The 17,591-nt window shown below is 37.5% G+C and overlaps 1 protein-coding gene across 1 annotated transcript in view; it reads left to right on the top strand.

Moving 5' to 3' along the window:
• The window catches only part of smyd3 (SET and MYND domain containing 3), a 164,810-nt gene that overhangs the window by 122,250 nt on the left and 24,969 nt on the right, over positions 1 to 17,591 (top strand). Inside the window, exons 6-7 of the mRNA XM_079633873.1 lie at positions 5,045 to 5,112; positions 14,413 to 14,515. Of these exons, the coding sequence (XP_079489999.1) occupies positions 5,045 to 5,112; positions 14,413 to 14,515 (171 nt within the window). The remainder of the gene's footprint in view (positions 1 to 5,044; positions 5,113 to 14,412; positions 14,516 to 17,591) is intronic.

The raw sequence follows: 17,591 nt of genomic DNA, 5'->3' as shown, positions 1-17,591 counted from the left end.
GACTCATAAACAACTATTACATAACATCCAGGTTGTGGATCATCCAGGTAACGACACACAATAATCAAGGGTATGCAAACTTATTAATTATTTTTATAAATTCAGCTTTTAAAGATACAATATGTAATTTTTTTCGCCGCTAGGGGTCGCTAACCTCTTGCAATAACAAAAGTGTAGTTTGATGACACGATATTTCCTGCGGAATTATGGAACTTGTCGTCAAGCCATGGATCTACTGTAATAATGTTTATGGATGAGTGAATACATTAATGTTTTATCATGACTGTGGTATGAAGCAGGGCGCGTTTGCTAATAAGAGACAGATATCATCGCCACACGCGAGTCCCGCAGATATAAAGGAATAAGGGCATGTCATTCTACCGAACTACCCGCAAGTGCTGAATTACTACTCACAAAGGTCAGTTTATTTGACGAATTAAACTTGAGGTAACGCAGCGCTGTTTCACTTGGTCTACACTATCACACTAAACTGCATTTGAGTGTGGTGAAAGTTATAATGTTATTCTGTGTTAGTTTGCTTGCTATATGAGACTAACAGTAAGCTAGATCAATATTAAAATAACATACAGATCATATTCTAACATTTCATCATGTTGAACTATATAACATTGATTAGTTTTATGTACATTTGCTCACCTGTACAATAAAGTACATGCAAGAGCGTCAGACCTTTGTCAAGTCGAAGTTAGCCGCGCACGTGGAGCTCCCGACATCTCGAAAATGCCACGCTGATATTGATCCTCCTGTTAGTTCTCCTTTTTTCCCAAAATCTGCTTGCCATGGTCCATTATGTTTGAACGAAACAACAACAGCGTGCAGCTAGACGTCACGCACTAGTACGCAGTTGTCCACGTCTGTCGCCATGGTTACCATGGCAGTACGACCGGCCGCAAACCAGGGATAACGCAGATATTACGTCAGTGACAGGCGACAAGTGAACAGGTTTTCCGGGACGGCAATTATTTAAAATTGGAATATCTCTGAAATAAAAAATCTTTGGGAACTTTTGGGATATTGTAAGTACACAACTGCAGGAAATATATAACATTGTGCAAGTGATTTTTGGATATTTTATTACAAAAATCATATTTTGTAGCAAAAATTGTAGCTTTAAAGTTGTAAAGTTTTGATCTCTCTCTCTCTCTCTCTCTCTCTCTCTCTCTCTCTCTCTCTCTCTCTCGTCTCCTTGCATTTATTTATTTATCCCACATCATCTAGTTCAAGTCCATGTTTGTTTTTTGGATCCTGTTGAAAGCACGAGAGGTCATTTGTCCGTCTTTACATGCTTTTTTTATTTTCAGAATGTAGAAAACAATATGTGAATAATGAAGTGGCATGTAACTAAAATAGGGTGACTGTGGATCCAATTCTCTATTGTGTAGTGCAGATACGTGGAGCGAGATGCCAGACCTCAGACATGCTATATGCACACAAACACACACTTCAACCTGTCGTCAGTGAGATTGCAACCAAGCAGTCGTTCAGTCACACCTTTTGAAACCCATCTCACGCTCCCCACATGAAAGACTCTGCAATGGCGCCACATGAAGAGCCGCCAGTCTTCCCAGCAGCTCCGCACATATATTAGCCATTAATTAGTTGGGCATGTGCCAGAAATATGTTTTCTACGAGGGCAACATCAATGGGTGTTTTTGCCTGTCAACCGTTTCATTTCTTTCTTGTGTGCGTAATGCTGTTTTTTAGTGTATTTAAATCGATTTGCATTAGCTAGAGTTTGGAGCTCTTGGGAATGAGGTGTTTGCGATCGATTGGGTCAAAGTTGGAGTTGATGTGCTTGTGGGTATGAATATTATAATGCAGTCTCAACGGTTTCACTAGATTGTTCTCCTTAACCCTCTTGTGCTCTACTTTTTGACCGAAAAGAAATACGTTGCTTCAAATCATTCAAGATTTAGGACAGTTTAAGTTTTCATTTTCAGGTCTATGCTCAAAATGTGAATAAATGGATTATAACTACTGCGCAAATATAATTTAGTACCATAATATCTCCTAAAAATACAAAATATTTAATTAAAAAAACATTATCAAACTTAAGTATAGTAGGCCTACATTAATTTAATTGAAATAAAAAAGAATTGAAAGCTGAAAATTGAAATAATTTTTGACCGCCTATATAAGGAATAGTTCACCAAAACATGAAAAATCATGTACTTACCCTCATGACATTCCAATACGGAAATCGTCGCAGTTGTTTTGTATTTTTTACTATTACTATTATTTTTTCTTCAAATAAATACATTTAAAAAACACCGTGTCCTAACTACACGCGACGCGATAAAATTCCAGCGACAGCAAGTGTGTCTGTCCACACTAGACGCGACGCGACTGTGAGACGGCACACGTCAATCAAAAAATCACAGCCATTCAGAACAGCGTGTGGGCGGAGTCTCTCTGTGAAAGCGCACTGCTGGCCCGCACTCGCATAGAGAGCCTAAGTCCCTCCCCTTCCGGTCGACCACCATGGGACCTTATTTCGGAAAAATATTGTATGGTAGTCAATGGCGAGAGACAACAAATATTTTGATCTCGTTTGAATTGTGCCCTGAATTACACATATGATGTTTGTCAATTTAAAAGATACATTTTAAAGTCAAGAAAGTCGCAGTTTGATGTAAAACTGTTGAGGTATAAGACTGTGAAAATACGTAATTACAAAGACTACAAACCCAGAAGGCGCACATGCGACGTCATACCTTTTCTCTCAATGAATGAAGCTAACTTTACTGAAGCTAACGTCTGTCATTTTTTCTATAGTCTTACATTATAATCCTAACGTTACGCCGTCATGCCTGACTCGTGTTTTGAGCCAGAATACACACATACGAGCAACGGATCTTGTGACGTAGGCTACATAGTGCGAGACGAGAGATGTAGTTCATCGAGCGATTTTCACATACAACTAAACGTTACTCTTCTGTTTTATGACAAACTGCGACTTTCTTGACTTTCATATTTACCTTTTAAATTGACAAACATCATATGTGTAGTTCAGGGGACAGTTCAGACGGAATAAAAACATAAGTTATCTCTCGCCATTGACTTCCATACATATTTTTTCCGAAATAAGGTCCCATGAGCCGGAAGCGGAGGGGCGGGACTTAGGCTCTCTATTGGAAATGGGTAAGGACATAATCAAATCAAGAAATAACATTATTAAAAATCAAAACATTCATGAACAAAATATACTTATTGACTAATTTTGTTATGAAGTACAGTTGTATGTTTGCATAGAATTCAGTTTGAACGCTATATTATATGCTTTCAAAATCTGAGGTAAATTATCCATTATCGCTTGTGCCACAGTGACCTATTTTTAACTAAAAAATAAGTAATGTGTACTCATAACCAGTGTAATTTCTTCATATGACAATCAGTTTATTCAATGAGATCTCTGTGTGGGCGGATCTGTCACCCGCGACGTCGCAGAAATAGGAACCGTTTCTAAATTAGAAACTTCGCGTGTCGCCGTCGCGTCTGGTTAGGACAAAAACTCTGATTAACATGGAAAAGATACCTTTTATCGCGTGTCGCGGCGTCGCGTCGCGTGTAGTTAGGACACGGTGTTACATTTACATTTATTAGTTTTTGTATAATTTTGGTATTTTTATTAGTTTTTGTTGTTTTATGAAATTTCTACTTGGCTTTAATTTATTTTTATTTCAGTTTTAAAAGTAGTAATTTAAGTTAAATTAGTTAGGGGCCAAGACATCTTTTGTTTTTAAGTTTAAGTTTTTAATTTAATAATTCCTTTTTTTTTTTTTTTTTGCAGAAGGTTGCAGTGTACACAAATGTAGACGATATTTGAACGGCAACGCCTTATGTATCCAAAGGTATTCATAATGTACATTATAATCAATGCATTATATCTTTTCATGTATTGTAACCAAAGTAAAGATGTATTATAATATTTGAAGATGCCTTGTTATTGATTTAATTCAAATTCCTGCCCTCTAAAAAATGCTGGGTTGTTTCAACCCAATTTTGGGTCAAATATGGACAAACCCAGCCGTTGGGTTAAATTTTTAAATTACATTTTTTAACCCAACATTTGGGTTTGTCCATATTTGACCCAAAATTGGGTTGAAACAACCCAGCTTTTTTTAAAGTGTGCCTAAATATACAGGGTTCCCTTAAGACCAATTAGAGTTGATTTTGAAAATATGTAGTTTAGAAGTTCAAATTCACATTCATTATATGGAAACAAGCGGCCTAGACGTTGTTCAAAATCTCATGTGTTCCACAGAGGAAAGAAAGTCAGAGAGGAATGACATGAGGGTGAGCAAATTATGACAGAGCTTTCATTTTTGAGCGAACTATCCCTTTAAGGGTGTTGGTGTATTAAACGATCATTTATTTAAACATCCAGTGGGTTTTTTTGACCCCGCAGCACAATCGATTTGGTTCATTTTTGGATGCGTTTTCTCAGCGTTAATAATTAATTCTGTTGTGAAATGTCCCTGAAATCACACACTGCTGTTTTCCCCGTGTCAACAACGCTCACGCTGTCTATTTACGACTGTGTTCTGTTTGCTTTTCTCCTTCCGCTCATCGCTCGTCTATCCCGCAGAGTTCCAATCTAAAAACCTGTCAGAATCCTGTCCTCTCCTCTCTCTCACTTCGGGTTGCCGTGACTAGTTACGGACGAGAGATGGACTCGGTCCAGTTTCGGTTCTGCAGTGTATCGTCCCTACGGCAATCAGACCATCAGTCAGCCGCAGCCAAACAAACACACACACACTCTCACTCAATGAAGCCCTTGTGCTTCTCCATGAGGGGATGAGAGTGAACATCTGGGATCTGGTCGAAATCAGAACAACTTATTCAAGTCTGGAATCACCAAGTTAATTTGGATTTGCATAAACGTTTTTTGGCAGGCCGCATCATTACTTTCTATGGGACGAAAAAGAGACAAATAGTCAAATTAACAAGAGAACTAATGATGAGAGGAGAATATTATCATTATGCCCTCCCTCTGAGACGCCTTTTTTATGTTTTCACACAGGTGACCTGCAACTGTTTCAGCATCAGTGATGGGGAGCTGCAGGATTTGGGGGTGGGGCTTTACCCCAGGTGAGTGACATAAGGGACATCCCAGCATGCTTTGCACTAAACTTACAACAATTGTGGACATTATTATTGCTGCTTGCCAAGAAAAGCATAACTGTTCATATTAATCATAGGGTTAGTGATAAAAAATAATACATCAAAAAAGTATGAATTATTGCATAATATAAAAAAATATTAACTTTTTTATTATATTTAAAATACGTTGATATTACCCCAGATGAGTGACACAAGAGACATCCCAGCATGTTTTGCACTGAACATAGAAAAAGTGTGGAAATTACTTTTTAATGAATTGCTAAGAAAAGCATCATTACTAATATTGTTCAAACTTAGGGTTAGTGTTGAATAAACCTTCATACAATTATTAAGTGTTCTTTGAGATGTTTAATTATAACATAAAATTAAAAGTTAATAAATAAAATTAAAAATTAAATCACATTTAAAAAAATTGCCATTTCCACTACAAAAAAAAAAAAATCCTCATGAATAAAGTTGTTTTTCTTTCACAAAAGCTAGTGTACATGTTTATTAAGGAGACATGAAAATCATGACATTAAATCATGCTCGAGATGAAATATGGAACGTGAACTTCCATACTTGACGTTTTACTTTGTCTTAGTTTTACCCACAATGCTCGTGTGTCTCTGTCAGTTAGGCCACTGTTCTTATTTTCATGCCCAGCAGATTTGTGTGACAGAAAACATGTTTGTATTATTAGCTCTGCAGTCATAAAGAGGGATTCTGACATGAGTTAGGATTACATGCTACGATTTGCTCTTTGCTACTGAACATGCCTTAGGGAAGCTCCCTTTTCTCACACACACACACACACACACACACACACACACACACACACACACACACACACACACACACACACACACACACACACACACACACACACACACGCGGGGCTGAACCAAAAGCAGCACAAGAAACGAGAATAATTACACATAAACAGACACTCGGCTTTCAATGTGACTAAATTACAACTTGCAGAGACACATTGTGAGCCATGAAATAGAGGGGATTTCCTCTGCAAATTGCTTTGTGCGTATATGTAAGACTTGGAGTGAATCCTTTGGGCTGAAATGCATCTCATAAGAACCACTGAAAATGCTGAAAAACACATTTTAAAGCTTCCGAATGGAGAGTGACTTGTTATTTTAAAAATGTGTGATGCTTTAGTGTGCATGCATCATATAGTGTGCAAAATCACCATAGATTTCTCATTAGCTGAAATACAACATACTTTATATTTAGTCTTAGGTTGCTGCAGGATTGTTCGATAGGTCTGTCTTACAAAAAAAATGTCAGGAACTGTCTCTGTGCTATCTTCTTCCTCCTCTTTCTCTCTTCTTTCTCTCTGTTTTCTGTTTGTAGAGGGGGATAGCAATTAAAATGTGACAGGCCAGTGTCAGTGCACTAGTGCCGTCACGCTCTGCCTTCTCCCTTTGAGGCGGTGACAGGGCCGAGACCTAGAGATGAACTGCTCTTAAATTACACTTTTATCAGTGCTGACGTTTTTCATAATTAATCTTCATGCCCACAATTGTCACCAAGTGGCTTTTTTTTTTACCTACAGATGAGCTCTTGATGGGGTCATGATTGTGCGGTGGAATTTCCCATTTCTAAAGGCCGATTAAAATACAGCTCAATTGTGTTTCTTCAGGACGACATGGAATGACGTTCAAAAAGCATTTACTTTCTGTAATGTGGCATATTTCAGATTAAATAGAATATTCGCTAGGACACAATGTCGAGCATTGTGGCTTGATTTTGATGGCTTGATGGCTTGATTTTTTCCACTGGGAATTGATTGGTTCTTTAAATTATATTATTAGTGGTACTTTCTAAGGCAAGCAAGCCTTTTTTTTCTAAATCCATTACCCTATTAAGCTTTTTTTTTTGTATTAAACTTTGGCTTTTTATTTATATTGGGTGTTTTTGCAATATATTATGATAGGATATTATGTAGACAGGAAATGGGACCGGGAAAGGGTCGCCTGAAACGCAACGGCACCTCATGTCGGTGCTGCCCACAAGGCTATCGCCGCCAACAACTTTGGCTTTTTATGCTACAGAAATTAATGATGCGTCAAGTTGTGTGGTGATAAAATGAAAGATTTTTTTCAATTGTTTTACTTTAATGAAAAAGTTTTTTGAATAAGCAAGCAATGCAGATTTATTTTTACAGCCTTCTTCACACAATTTGTGTGTGTGTGGCCCTGTTTACACCTGGTATTAAGATGTGTTTTGGTGTATTGCAGGGGTTTTCAAAGTGTGGGGCGCGCCTCCCCTGGGGGGCGCCAGAGCATGCCAGGGGAAGCGCGGAGAGTGGTAAAAAATATAGCGTAATAATTAGTTTAAATTAATAAATTAAAAAAGTTAAATTGTTATTATTCTGAAAATAAGGCCTTGTTAACACTGCAGGTCTTGATGCCCAATTCTGATTTGTTACCTTTATCCGAGTTTTTGACAGTCCGCTTACACGTTCTTTCAACTGTATCCGATTCATGTGTTTACACTTGGCATATATCTGAAACAACGCGCATGCTTAAAGGGTTCAATTCGCTTGCACAGATGGACGAACGCGAAATATGCTTGATGCTAGCTCTGCGATATGTGCAAAGTTCGCCAAGCATCACCAAGATTTTGAGGTGGAGGAGGATGAAAAGTACCATCATTGCATCCTGCGAATATGCTTCAGTTATTGTGTGAGAGAGAGGTCTCAGGACTATGGGAGCATATTGTGTTTATTGGCTTTAACGGTGAGCAGTGGTTCCGAAATTTTAGGATGAGCAAGCCAACCTTTGATATGTTGATATGTGTCAACGTTTGTCCACATTCCTCTTCTACGATGTTTCGTCGGGCCATCCGTCCCTTTGCAGATGCGCGTCGGGGTTTCTCTCGTCATTAAACCGCGGAGACGTTGCCTAATGCCTCAGACAATCCGACCTGCCTGTTTACATGACAGTCGTATTGGCACGTCTGATTTATATCTGATTTATTTCCACATATGAATGAGGCCTGAAACCGACCTCGAAAGATCCGAATGCATGCGTTTTTTTCCTGTTTACACTGTCATAGAACACATCCGATCTGTGTTACATATGAGCAAAACATTGGAATTGGGTCACACTTCACTAACAATGTAAACGCACTTTTCAGCACTTTTCATGTTAACACAAACAATGATAAGGTAAGTTGTGTCAAAAGGGAGGCCCGCTGTCTTAGACTTTGAAAACCCCTGGTCTATCGGATCACGAGTAGACGAGGGAGACGCATTCCTGTTTACACCTGGTGTTTTAATCCATCTCTTTTGTCCACTTTTGACCACTTCTGTCCTGATTTCTTCGAGGGGAGGGTCTATGTGTGAGTAAACGTATGGGATTTTCAGATCTTTCGATCTAATGGACGAAATAATCTCATGCAATTTACATATGAACGAGAAAGTAGACGACTGAAACCATAAGGAGAGCAGCAGCATTCGTCTAGGCGCAAGACCACGCTGTGAGTGTTAGAAATCAGGAATGGTGTGAGAACATTGTGCTTGGCACGTTTGTCATCTTCAAACCAATCTTGGGTCTTCAGCCAACAAACTTTAAATCCCATCTTTTGTGGCTTTTTTTACAGTCTATGGTTCGAATCATTCGACCACATGAACATTTACACTACGAAAGCAATCCGGTCGAATACGTATTCAACTACCTCTGAAAGTGGACAAACTCAAAACGTTTTACTCCTGTATTTAGCGTCATCCACATGTGATCCGATCGACCAAAACACATCTTAATACCAGCTGTAAACAAGGCCTGTGTGTATATAAAAGATTGTAGTTGTAGAGGACTGGCAATATTTAGCTAGCACTGAGGTACCAATATTTATTTTCTCTACTTGGTTGAACAATGAACAGCAGCGCGTCCATTTATAAACCATAACAGGGTGTTTTATCCCTGTCTATTTTTATACATGAAATGTGACATGCACTGTCAGTTTCTCTGCTTCCTAATGCGAGAGCATATTGTGTCGTGTTTAAGTCCTCAGCCGTGGCGTCTCCAGTGTAACACTGGTTCTCCGGCTGGATGTGAACCAGCGGTTTTCTGCTAATCCCTGTGGTTGTGTCTGGAGCTCGCGGGAGGATTTGTGCTGTCAGACGTCCTCCATGGCCAGGACTCCATGCTGACACTCGCGGCCCCGTCTGGGCACTGTTATCAGGGGAAGAGAGTGTATCCGTAGCGCACAAATTAAGCTCCAGTAAACCTGTGGCCGGCAGTCTGTTATGCTGTGGCCTGACAAAACCCAGCAGCAGAAATCCATAAAGATTTACAGGCGCTCTACCGCATGCAGCGCTGTCATCCGTGAACAAGGAAAGTTTGTGACGATTTGTTACCCACCTTAACACCCCATTCAGGCCTCGGAAATAGTGAGGGATAACTGGGTGTTTCTTCAGCTACGGGCACTTTTATGTCCCAGGAGTTTATTATAAAATAATAGAAACTGTTAAAACTAACTAGATAACTTTATTTGTATTCTGTTTGCTAAATGAAGGGCACAATAAAACCAATGCATTATAGATTTTATTGTGCTACTTTTTACTGATTTTCAATCTTAAAGGAACACTCCACTTTTTTTGGAAATAGTTCCAACTCCCCTAGAGGTAAACAGTTGAGTTTTACCGTTTTCGAATCCATTCAGCCGATCTCCGTGTCTGGTGGTAGCTCTTTTAGCATAGCTTAGCATAGATAATTGAACCTGATAAGACCGTTACCAGCAGGCGCAATGATATTACAAACGTAGTGCCGGTCATGTTGGAAGTTACCGAGCTGGGGACTATTTTCAGGCGCTGCGTAATATCATTGCGCCTGCTGGTACGGCAGCAAGTTCCTTTATTATTACGCAGGAATGAGAGTATAGTTCCTAGTCATATTAGCCTAGAAAATCACAACTTTATTCTGTCGGTCTTAGTACACGATGTAACTACAGAAGAGTCAAGTTTTAAATAGGAAAAATATCGAAACTCTTTGGTCATTTTTTTGAGAGAGATGCTAACGGTCTAATCAGATTCAATGATCTATGCTAAGCTATGCTAAAAGTGCTTCCACCAGACACGGAGATTGGCTGAAAGGATTTGAAAACGGTAAAACTGTTTAACTCTAGGGGAGTTGGAAAATGAGCCTATTTCCAAAAAAAGGGGAGTGTTCCTTTAACCTTTTAAAATATTTACAAATATTTATTTTATTATTTGTATGATGCATTCACATTTCATCATAAAAAAATAACAAAGTAATAATAAAACAGAGCAATTCCAAGATGGTCCTCAAACCATTGGTGCTCGGGCCCTAAATATTTGTAAATAATAATACAAATATGCATTACTTTTAAAAAATAGTCTAATAAAATGTATTTAAAAAAAAAGAAAAATCCTTTATTGTTCATTTATAATCAAAGTTATTGTACTTGAGATATGAGACATTTAATGTGTGAGGAAAACTTCAAGGTAAAAATGTATATAATTTTATTGTGCATCATTTCCAACAACCTGTAATTTTGTTAAATTATGCAAAAAGTTTGAACATTTATTTAAGTTATTATAAATGTGTATATGTATTTATTTTATAAATGTTCAATTTAGGATACAAAATGCTTGGTGAGATAAGGGTCTCAGCCATTTTATTCCAATTCTTTTTTTAAATGTAATTTCCACCACCGTATTTTCCATAGCAAAATGTTATTAAACACAATATGTTATTTGAATTGTGATTGTAATGACACTGTGGTGTAAAATACATTTTTGGAAAAATGTCAATAAATAGCAAAGCGTATATAAACACTGTTAGTAGACATATGAAACCAGTTTGAGAGTGTTTTAAGAGAGTTTATTAAAGTCCACACGCAGGGCCAATAGTTAGCTCTAAGTGGGTGTTGTTGACATCATATCCTTGTATCAGTTGCGTCAGGCTGAAAATGCAGTAAATTGAGCTGTGTTCAGGTGTGAGGGTGTTCCAGGAACAGCGTTCTTTTCTGTTCCGCCATAGTTAATGGCTACCTTCAGCACTGTTATTTGGAAACATTAATAAATGACCGCAGCGGATTGCTATTCGCCTCGTCTGTTGATGTTTCGGGCTGCCTAGCAATACCCAGGTATTATGTTTTGTTCGCAGCAGAGGGAAGAAGATGAGAGGGAATCATCCCATTGTCCTCCATATTCTTTCATTACCCAGCTCTGTTCATCATTATTTCAGTTTTTTCACTCTTCTTCTGTTTACTGAGCACGGTGCTTAGGGCTACAAGCACAGACTTGCTTTAATGAGATATATTTTCTTTCGTCATTACTTAGAAACCACATGTAAAGATTGAGTTTAGGCCCCTGTGTATGTAAGTGAGGAGCGTCGGGCTCTTAGGGGCTGTTTATGGGTGAATAATCAAAAGCACAGATTAAAGGAGGATCATAAAAGAGAGTTTCACTCAGGTTAAATGGTCTGCTTTGAGCTTAATGTCTTGAGTGTGTGTGCGCAGACAACGGCTTAGCTAACAGCTATTTTCTGACAGCATTGATAAGCTCAAATTTGATCACATTTTTTTTTTATATGGCTTAAAGGAGGCATATCTTGAAAATAAGATTTTCTTTGCTCTTTTAAAATAAAAGAGTTAAATCTGCTTTGTAAGAAAATGCAACACAAGCCTCCACCCCAGAGCATTTATGGGAACTACACTGCAACAGTTGGTAAATAGGAAATCACAAACATAAGCACGTTAACATATATATTACTCTATATGTTTATACTATAGGGCTGTCAATAGATTACATTTTTTAAGAATGATTAATTGTGCCGTTTTTGTGCGATTAATCTCTCACTTGTCGTGAAATTAAGCATACACCATTTATATTGTTTAACCCGTTCACTTTGTCATCATTTGCTATATCCAGTCAAGTAAACCATTAGGTGTATTTCCAAAAAGGACACTTGGAGACTCCAAAAGGACACCAAATAACTAAATGATATAATGAGTCCATATAATTCATAAAGTTATGCACACCAAAGCACCCATGAAATAAAAACATTACAGAAAAAATTGGGTGATGAATTTTTTTTTGGACTAATGTTACAAGTGAAATTATAATTTATTGTGGTTCTGTATTTTAAAAATATAGCCAATTATTTAATGAAAGAAAAAAAATCACACACATATATAAAAAAATGATGTGCTTTATTTTAGTTTTACCTGCCATTTTTGTACACTCTTTCTTGAATTTAAATGAACTTCTTTCTTCTTTTTTTTAATACATTTTAGGATGTGAAAATCTTAATGCAAATGCAAATTAGCCCTCATTTGATTCTACTTTCGATTTGATTTAATTTATTCCTTTTAGAGTTGGCAGTGAATTAGCAATATCCTGTAAATGAAAAGCACTGGCGTGTGAAGCTAAATCATCAGAGCTCAGAGGGTGTGGCCTATTGCCAAGGCCATTTCATTGGCTAATAACAATCCAATCATTTATGTTGGATTATCATGGAATTTTGCATTATTATGTTCTTTCCAGCAAAGCAATCTAGCGAGAAGAAGAGCAAAAATGTCTATAGTTTTAAAGATAAAATGTCTTCAGATATATCTAGAACCAGCCTCCCTGTGTGGGCCATTAAACTGGGACGGCTTCCATATTCAACATCCATGGGAAACATTTCACGTCTATGAATATGAGCCTCCGGGATTACAGTGAACAAACACAACCAGAAAGGCAGATGCCGAAATTGCTGTTTAGATATAAGCTAAGAAGTGTTCAGATCGGATGTGAGGCCAAGGCAGATTCAAGGCTTCAGACAAAGTTGTCGACGTCTCAGAGAAATGATAATGACGCAGAAAGGTTGTCCCGTGAGAGCGAGGGCCCGTCTGTTTACCGTCGGCTGGGTGGGCCGACTCTAAGCCTGCTTTATACGCCGCTCTTAGGCAATGTCGAATCTCCCCCAGACCATGACAAACACAAGTAATTTGTTTTTTTGAATGACTTCCGATGCAGCCAGGAAGAGCAGGACGGCGTGTGTTCTTGTCTACATATAAAGGATAATCGTGCTTTCGAGCTTGATTTATAATTGCTGTGTTTGTTCTGGCATGCTTGTGTGAATGTAAATACATGCATTCAGCTCGCTATCTCCTAAAATCTTACCTCAAGGGAGTACTAGCCGACACGAAGACTTCAAACATGGTTTACACATACATACTGAATACAGTGTCTTGCATTCTGGATTAGCCGGTCACATTAATATTTTAGCCACATATGGAAACGACTCATATGTCGTTTTGAACCATTATGTTGTCATTTTTTGTTTTTCACTCAGAGCTTTGGCTCTCTAAATTATGATTATTAAGACTTTTCCTCCTCTTTTTGGAAAATGTCTATAAAATATCTGCTTTTATATTGAAAAAAGTGAGAATTGGTCCCTAAACTAAAGTGTTACTATATATATGTGATGTCAGCAGCCAAAAGGGTCACTACGGTCATCGGCTGTGATGATCTCACCTTACACATGGGCAGCGAGGGTCTTGAGAAGATCATCAGTGTCGTTTCATTGCCGTCATTCTCGCCTTGTCGCTTTCGGTTTTCTAAACCGGCGGAAAGACAGCAGTTACATCATATCGCATTCAACAAGACAAATGTCCCGCTGGCGAACATGTCAGCTTTCTTGTTTTCTGCGTCTAACTGACTGCAGCGACTTTGTTTCTTTAGTTAATTAATTAGTGATGACTGATTTATGTTCCATTATTTCGCGGTTACTGCCCCTGTGCATTATTTATTTAGATTCAAGAGAAAGTGAGAATGGAGACTACGGGGGATTTGCAGTTTGATTTTCAATGTTTAATGAGGACAAACAATGCAAAAACAATCTGTCATTTAGAGAGAATTTTTTTTATTTTTGATGAGTTTGTACAAGTTTCCCTGTGTGTTTTGACAGGCTGGATGAACTAAATTCACCCCCTTCGGGTCTTATTTGTCAAATCAGCATAGATTTATGCAGACAACAGACAAACAATGCAAACACAAAAGTTAGATAAATCATATATAAATATACAATTATATATCAAATATTTATATACATTTGAATAGGTTATGTGATTATTTAAATATTTAATATGATTGTATTATTTTAATACTATTATTTCAAACCTTCGATGCTGGTCTGTTACTAGTCGAAGGCCTGATTAAGGGTGAGGAATCCAGCTGAGAGACACTGCTGGTGGGTTGTGCTTACACCTGGTTCAGGAGTTCCTGGTTTGACCTGGTTTTGTGTTTGTCTGAACCAGCATGTCTCTGCTGAACCACGACTGCCAGCCGAACTGTGTCATGATCTTCGAGGGCAAGAGACTCACGCTGCGAGCTGTTAAGGTCATCAGACCCTGTGAGGAGGTAGGTCCATCCATACACACTCACATAGACCTTATTTCCCGCTCGCCTTGTCCTTTTCTAAATGACCTGGGACCTTTAAATGTATGGGGTCCAGGAGAAAATGATAAGGATGGGTCTCAGCTGTCACTGGGCCCAAGAAAACATTACCAATATTTTTTTGAGAAACAAGTTTTTTTTTTTTTTTCTGCAACACAAAAATAGTTCCACTCAAAGTTATTGTTATTTGGGTTGTTTTTTAATATTATTATTATTTATATTTTTCATTTGTCCCTTCAATTAAAATGTCTGTACGTTCTCTAATATCATTAGCTTATTATATTAAATTATTATTATTTATTATTAGCTCATTTGGGTATTTTTATTGTTTAGTAGTTATTTGATAATTGTATTTTTTTGTATTTTATTAAATCCCCCTGTGGTGAATATCAAGCTTTTAATGTTGTTTATATGACTGTGTGGTGTTTTTAATATGATTTAAGACAAACCATGTACAAATTCATAAGTCAACACCATTGCTGAGGTTTTTTTTTTTCTTCTTAAAACTGCAGTGAACCAGAGTGAGTGGAGGCGGGGCTCATTTGCATATTTATATAACCGCGTATACTAAATGAGGCAAGGGTGTAGTTACATTCAAGATTATTTTTTCACGGAAACAAACGTTTAAATATGTAATTTTGGTGATCAAATGTGAGTTTTAAGGGATAAAATCATTGCAGCTGAACTTTAAAATGTATTTTTCCGGGTATATATTAACTTATTGTTTTTACTTCAGTTAATAAAAATGTTTTCATTCAGTTCCCTGCCCCATACTCACTCCATCGACTGAGCCAGAACCGCTCAGATAAACAAAGTAATATTTTCATAGTGTCATGGAGCCGCAGTGTTTTACTTTTCTGCCCACAAATAGCAGTTGTCTATTCATTTTAAACTGGGACAGGAGAAAGTATTTTAACTTCCAAAAAAAATTCTACTTATCACACCACATTTTCTCAGTTGCAGGCACTTAACGGAGCCCCTGCCAGATTAACTTCACCCTAATTCAGTCACCCCGTGAATAAATCTACAAGCGACATCCTACATTTACATTTACTGCATTTAGCAGACACTCTCATCCAGAGCGTCCTGCAGAACTCTTTAACAATCACTCCCGACTAATCAGAGCTCATTTAAACCTATTTACCTGACCGCACGCATCCATCACACAGCCAGCCAGAATAACTAGTAGAAAGCCAAGATATTCATATACATTAACACCTGAATCCATTCGGCTGATCTGTGGCGGGATGTGGTATTTCGCATTGGCCCCGTTCGACACGCTCGACAAACTCTCATTATTCGTCCGTTCTGTTTATTTCTGCTCTGAAAGTTTAGATATTCCAAAGTAAATCAGGCAGTCATGCTTAATTTCCCTCTGACAGTGGGAGGAAACGTCGAGAGAGCAAAAGCGAACTGGAATGAAATTACCAGCAAGCTCTCTGTACACAGGAAGTAATGAGAATTCACACTATAGGTGTACGATATACGATGGCAGAATACACAAGTGCTCATCGTCCCACAGACACTGTTTACACACACACAAACGCATGGCACGATTATAATTCATACACCCACACACATCTGCACACTGTACACACGGCGCTGTTTGCCCATAAGGGTCGTACTCATTTTGGATCGGTTTTTCGTTCCTGTGTCTTCCTGTGTCTGTTGCCTTCTCTATTTACCCATCTTTTCTAGTTTTGTACTCTGCTCTTTCTATCGGTCTCGTTTTCTCTCTCTCCGCTTCACTCAATAACTCATTCATTGGAATAACTGTTTTCAATTATCTCCCACTCTCTATATTTGACATCCCCAAGAGAGAGTTTGGAAATGGAAAAGCTTTCTGCATACTGTGCATTATATGCTGTCATGCATACTTTTTCTTTTCTTTTCTATTCTATTCTATTCTTTTATTTTAGATAACAGGTGAAACAATATGCAGCAAGCTACGTTATTGTCACATGACCCCACTACATAACATTGCATATTTATTTAATAAGTAGTGTTCAGCTATCATCTTGGAAATAAAGAGGTTGTTTTTACATATTTCATCCAATTTGAGGGAAAAGGGTATTTTTGAAATTCCAATCAAATGAGTCAAGATGGTGATGTGAAGGTGAAAATCATGGTTGATGTTGCTTCTGATTCGTTTGTCATGTTAGAGTGATGCGATGATACATTTTTATATTTTAAAAGATGCAACAAAATGGCCAAAATATATTGCTAATATAGATTTATACAGAATTGGAAAGTTAAGGCTACAGTGTGTGTTGTTCATCTAAGCTCAGCAAGCAGACTTCTCATTATTTAAGACTAATCTGCCACAAGACATTGGCTCTGTTCCGAACCCTAGTGAGCAGCATCTGTGTCTGCTGTCTACATAGGCAACTACTTTCTAAGGCTTTGAAAGTAGTTGCCTATGTAGACAGTAAGGCAGCATCCCAACCCTTTTTTGTTTGAAACACCCTTCATGGGAAACTCAGTTTTTATAATGCATATTTTTTATTCTATAAATTTTTTAGCCAATAAAATATATAAATAATTTTTTTAACCATTTTGCAAAGATCACTTTAGGAATACCATACTGGCATTAAACATTTTGGGCTCAGTACGTTTCTTTTTCTTTTCTTTTTTTGATAGAAATTAATACTTTTATTGAGCAAAAATGCATTACATTTATCAAATTGATAGTTAAGACTTTTAAGTTGTTACAATAAAAATTCTGTTTAAAATCGTAATGTTTATATATATATTAGAATGATTTCGGTAGGATCATGTGACATTGAAGACTGAAGTAATGATGCAAATAAATTCAGCATTACATCACAGGAATAAATTGCAGTTTAAAATATTTTAAAATAGAAAAGTTGTTTAAAATTGTCATAATATTACTATTTTTACTGTATGACGAATTGGGCATAAGACATTTTTACTGATTTCATTGCAATGCATGAGTGCATTTTGGGATTACTGTACCTGAATACCCATTTTTCATACATCAAAGCAATGCCTAAATTTACTTATAGCATTTAAAATGACT

Source organism: Phoxinus phoxinus, assembly GCF_949152265.1.
Source record: "Phoxinus phoxinus genome assembly, chromosome: 13".
Taxonomy (NCBI): domain Eukaryota; kingdom Metazoa; phylum Chordata; class Actinopteri; order Cypriniformes; family Leuciscidae; genus Phoxinus; species Phoxinus phoxinus.
The sequence above is the reverse complement of the archived record's forward strand: the minus strand, read 5'-3'. Positions and strand labels throughout refer to the sequence as shown.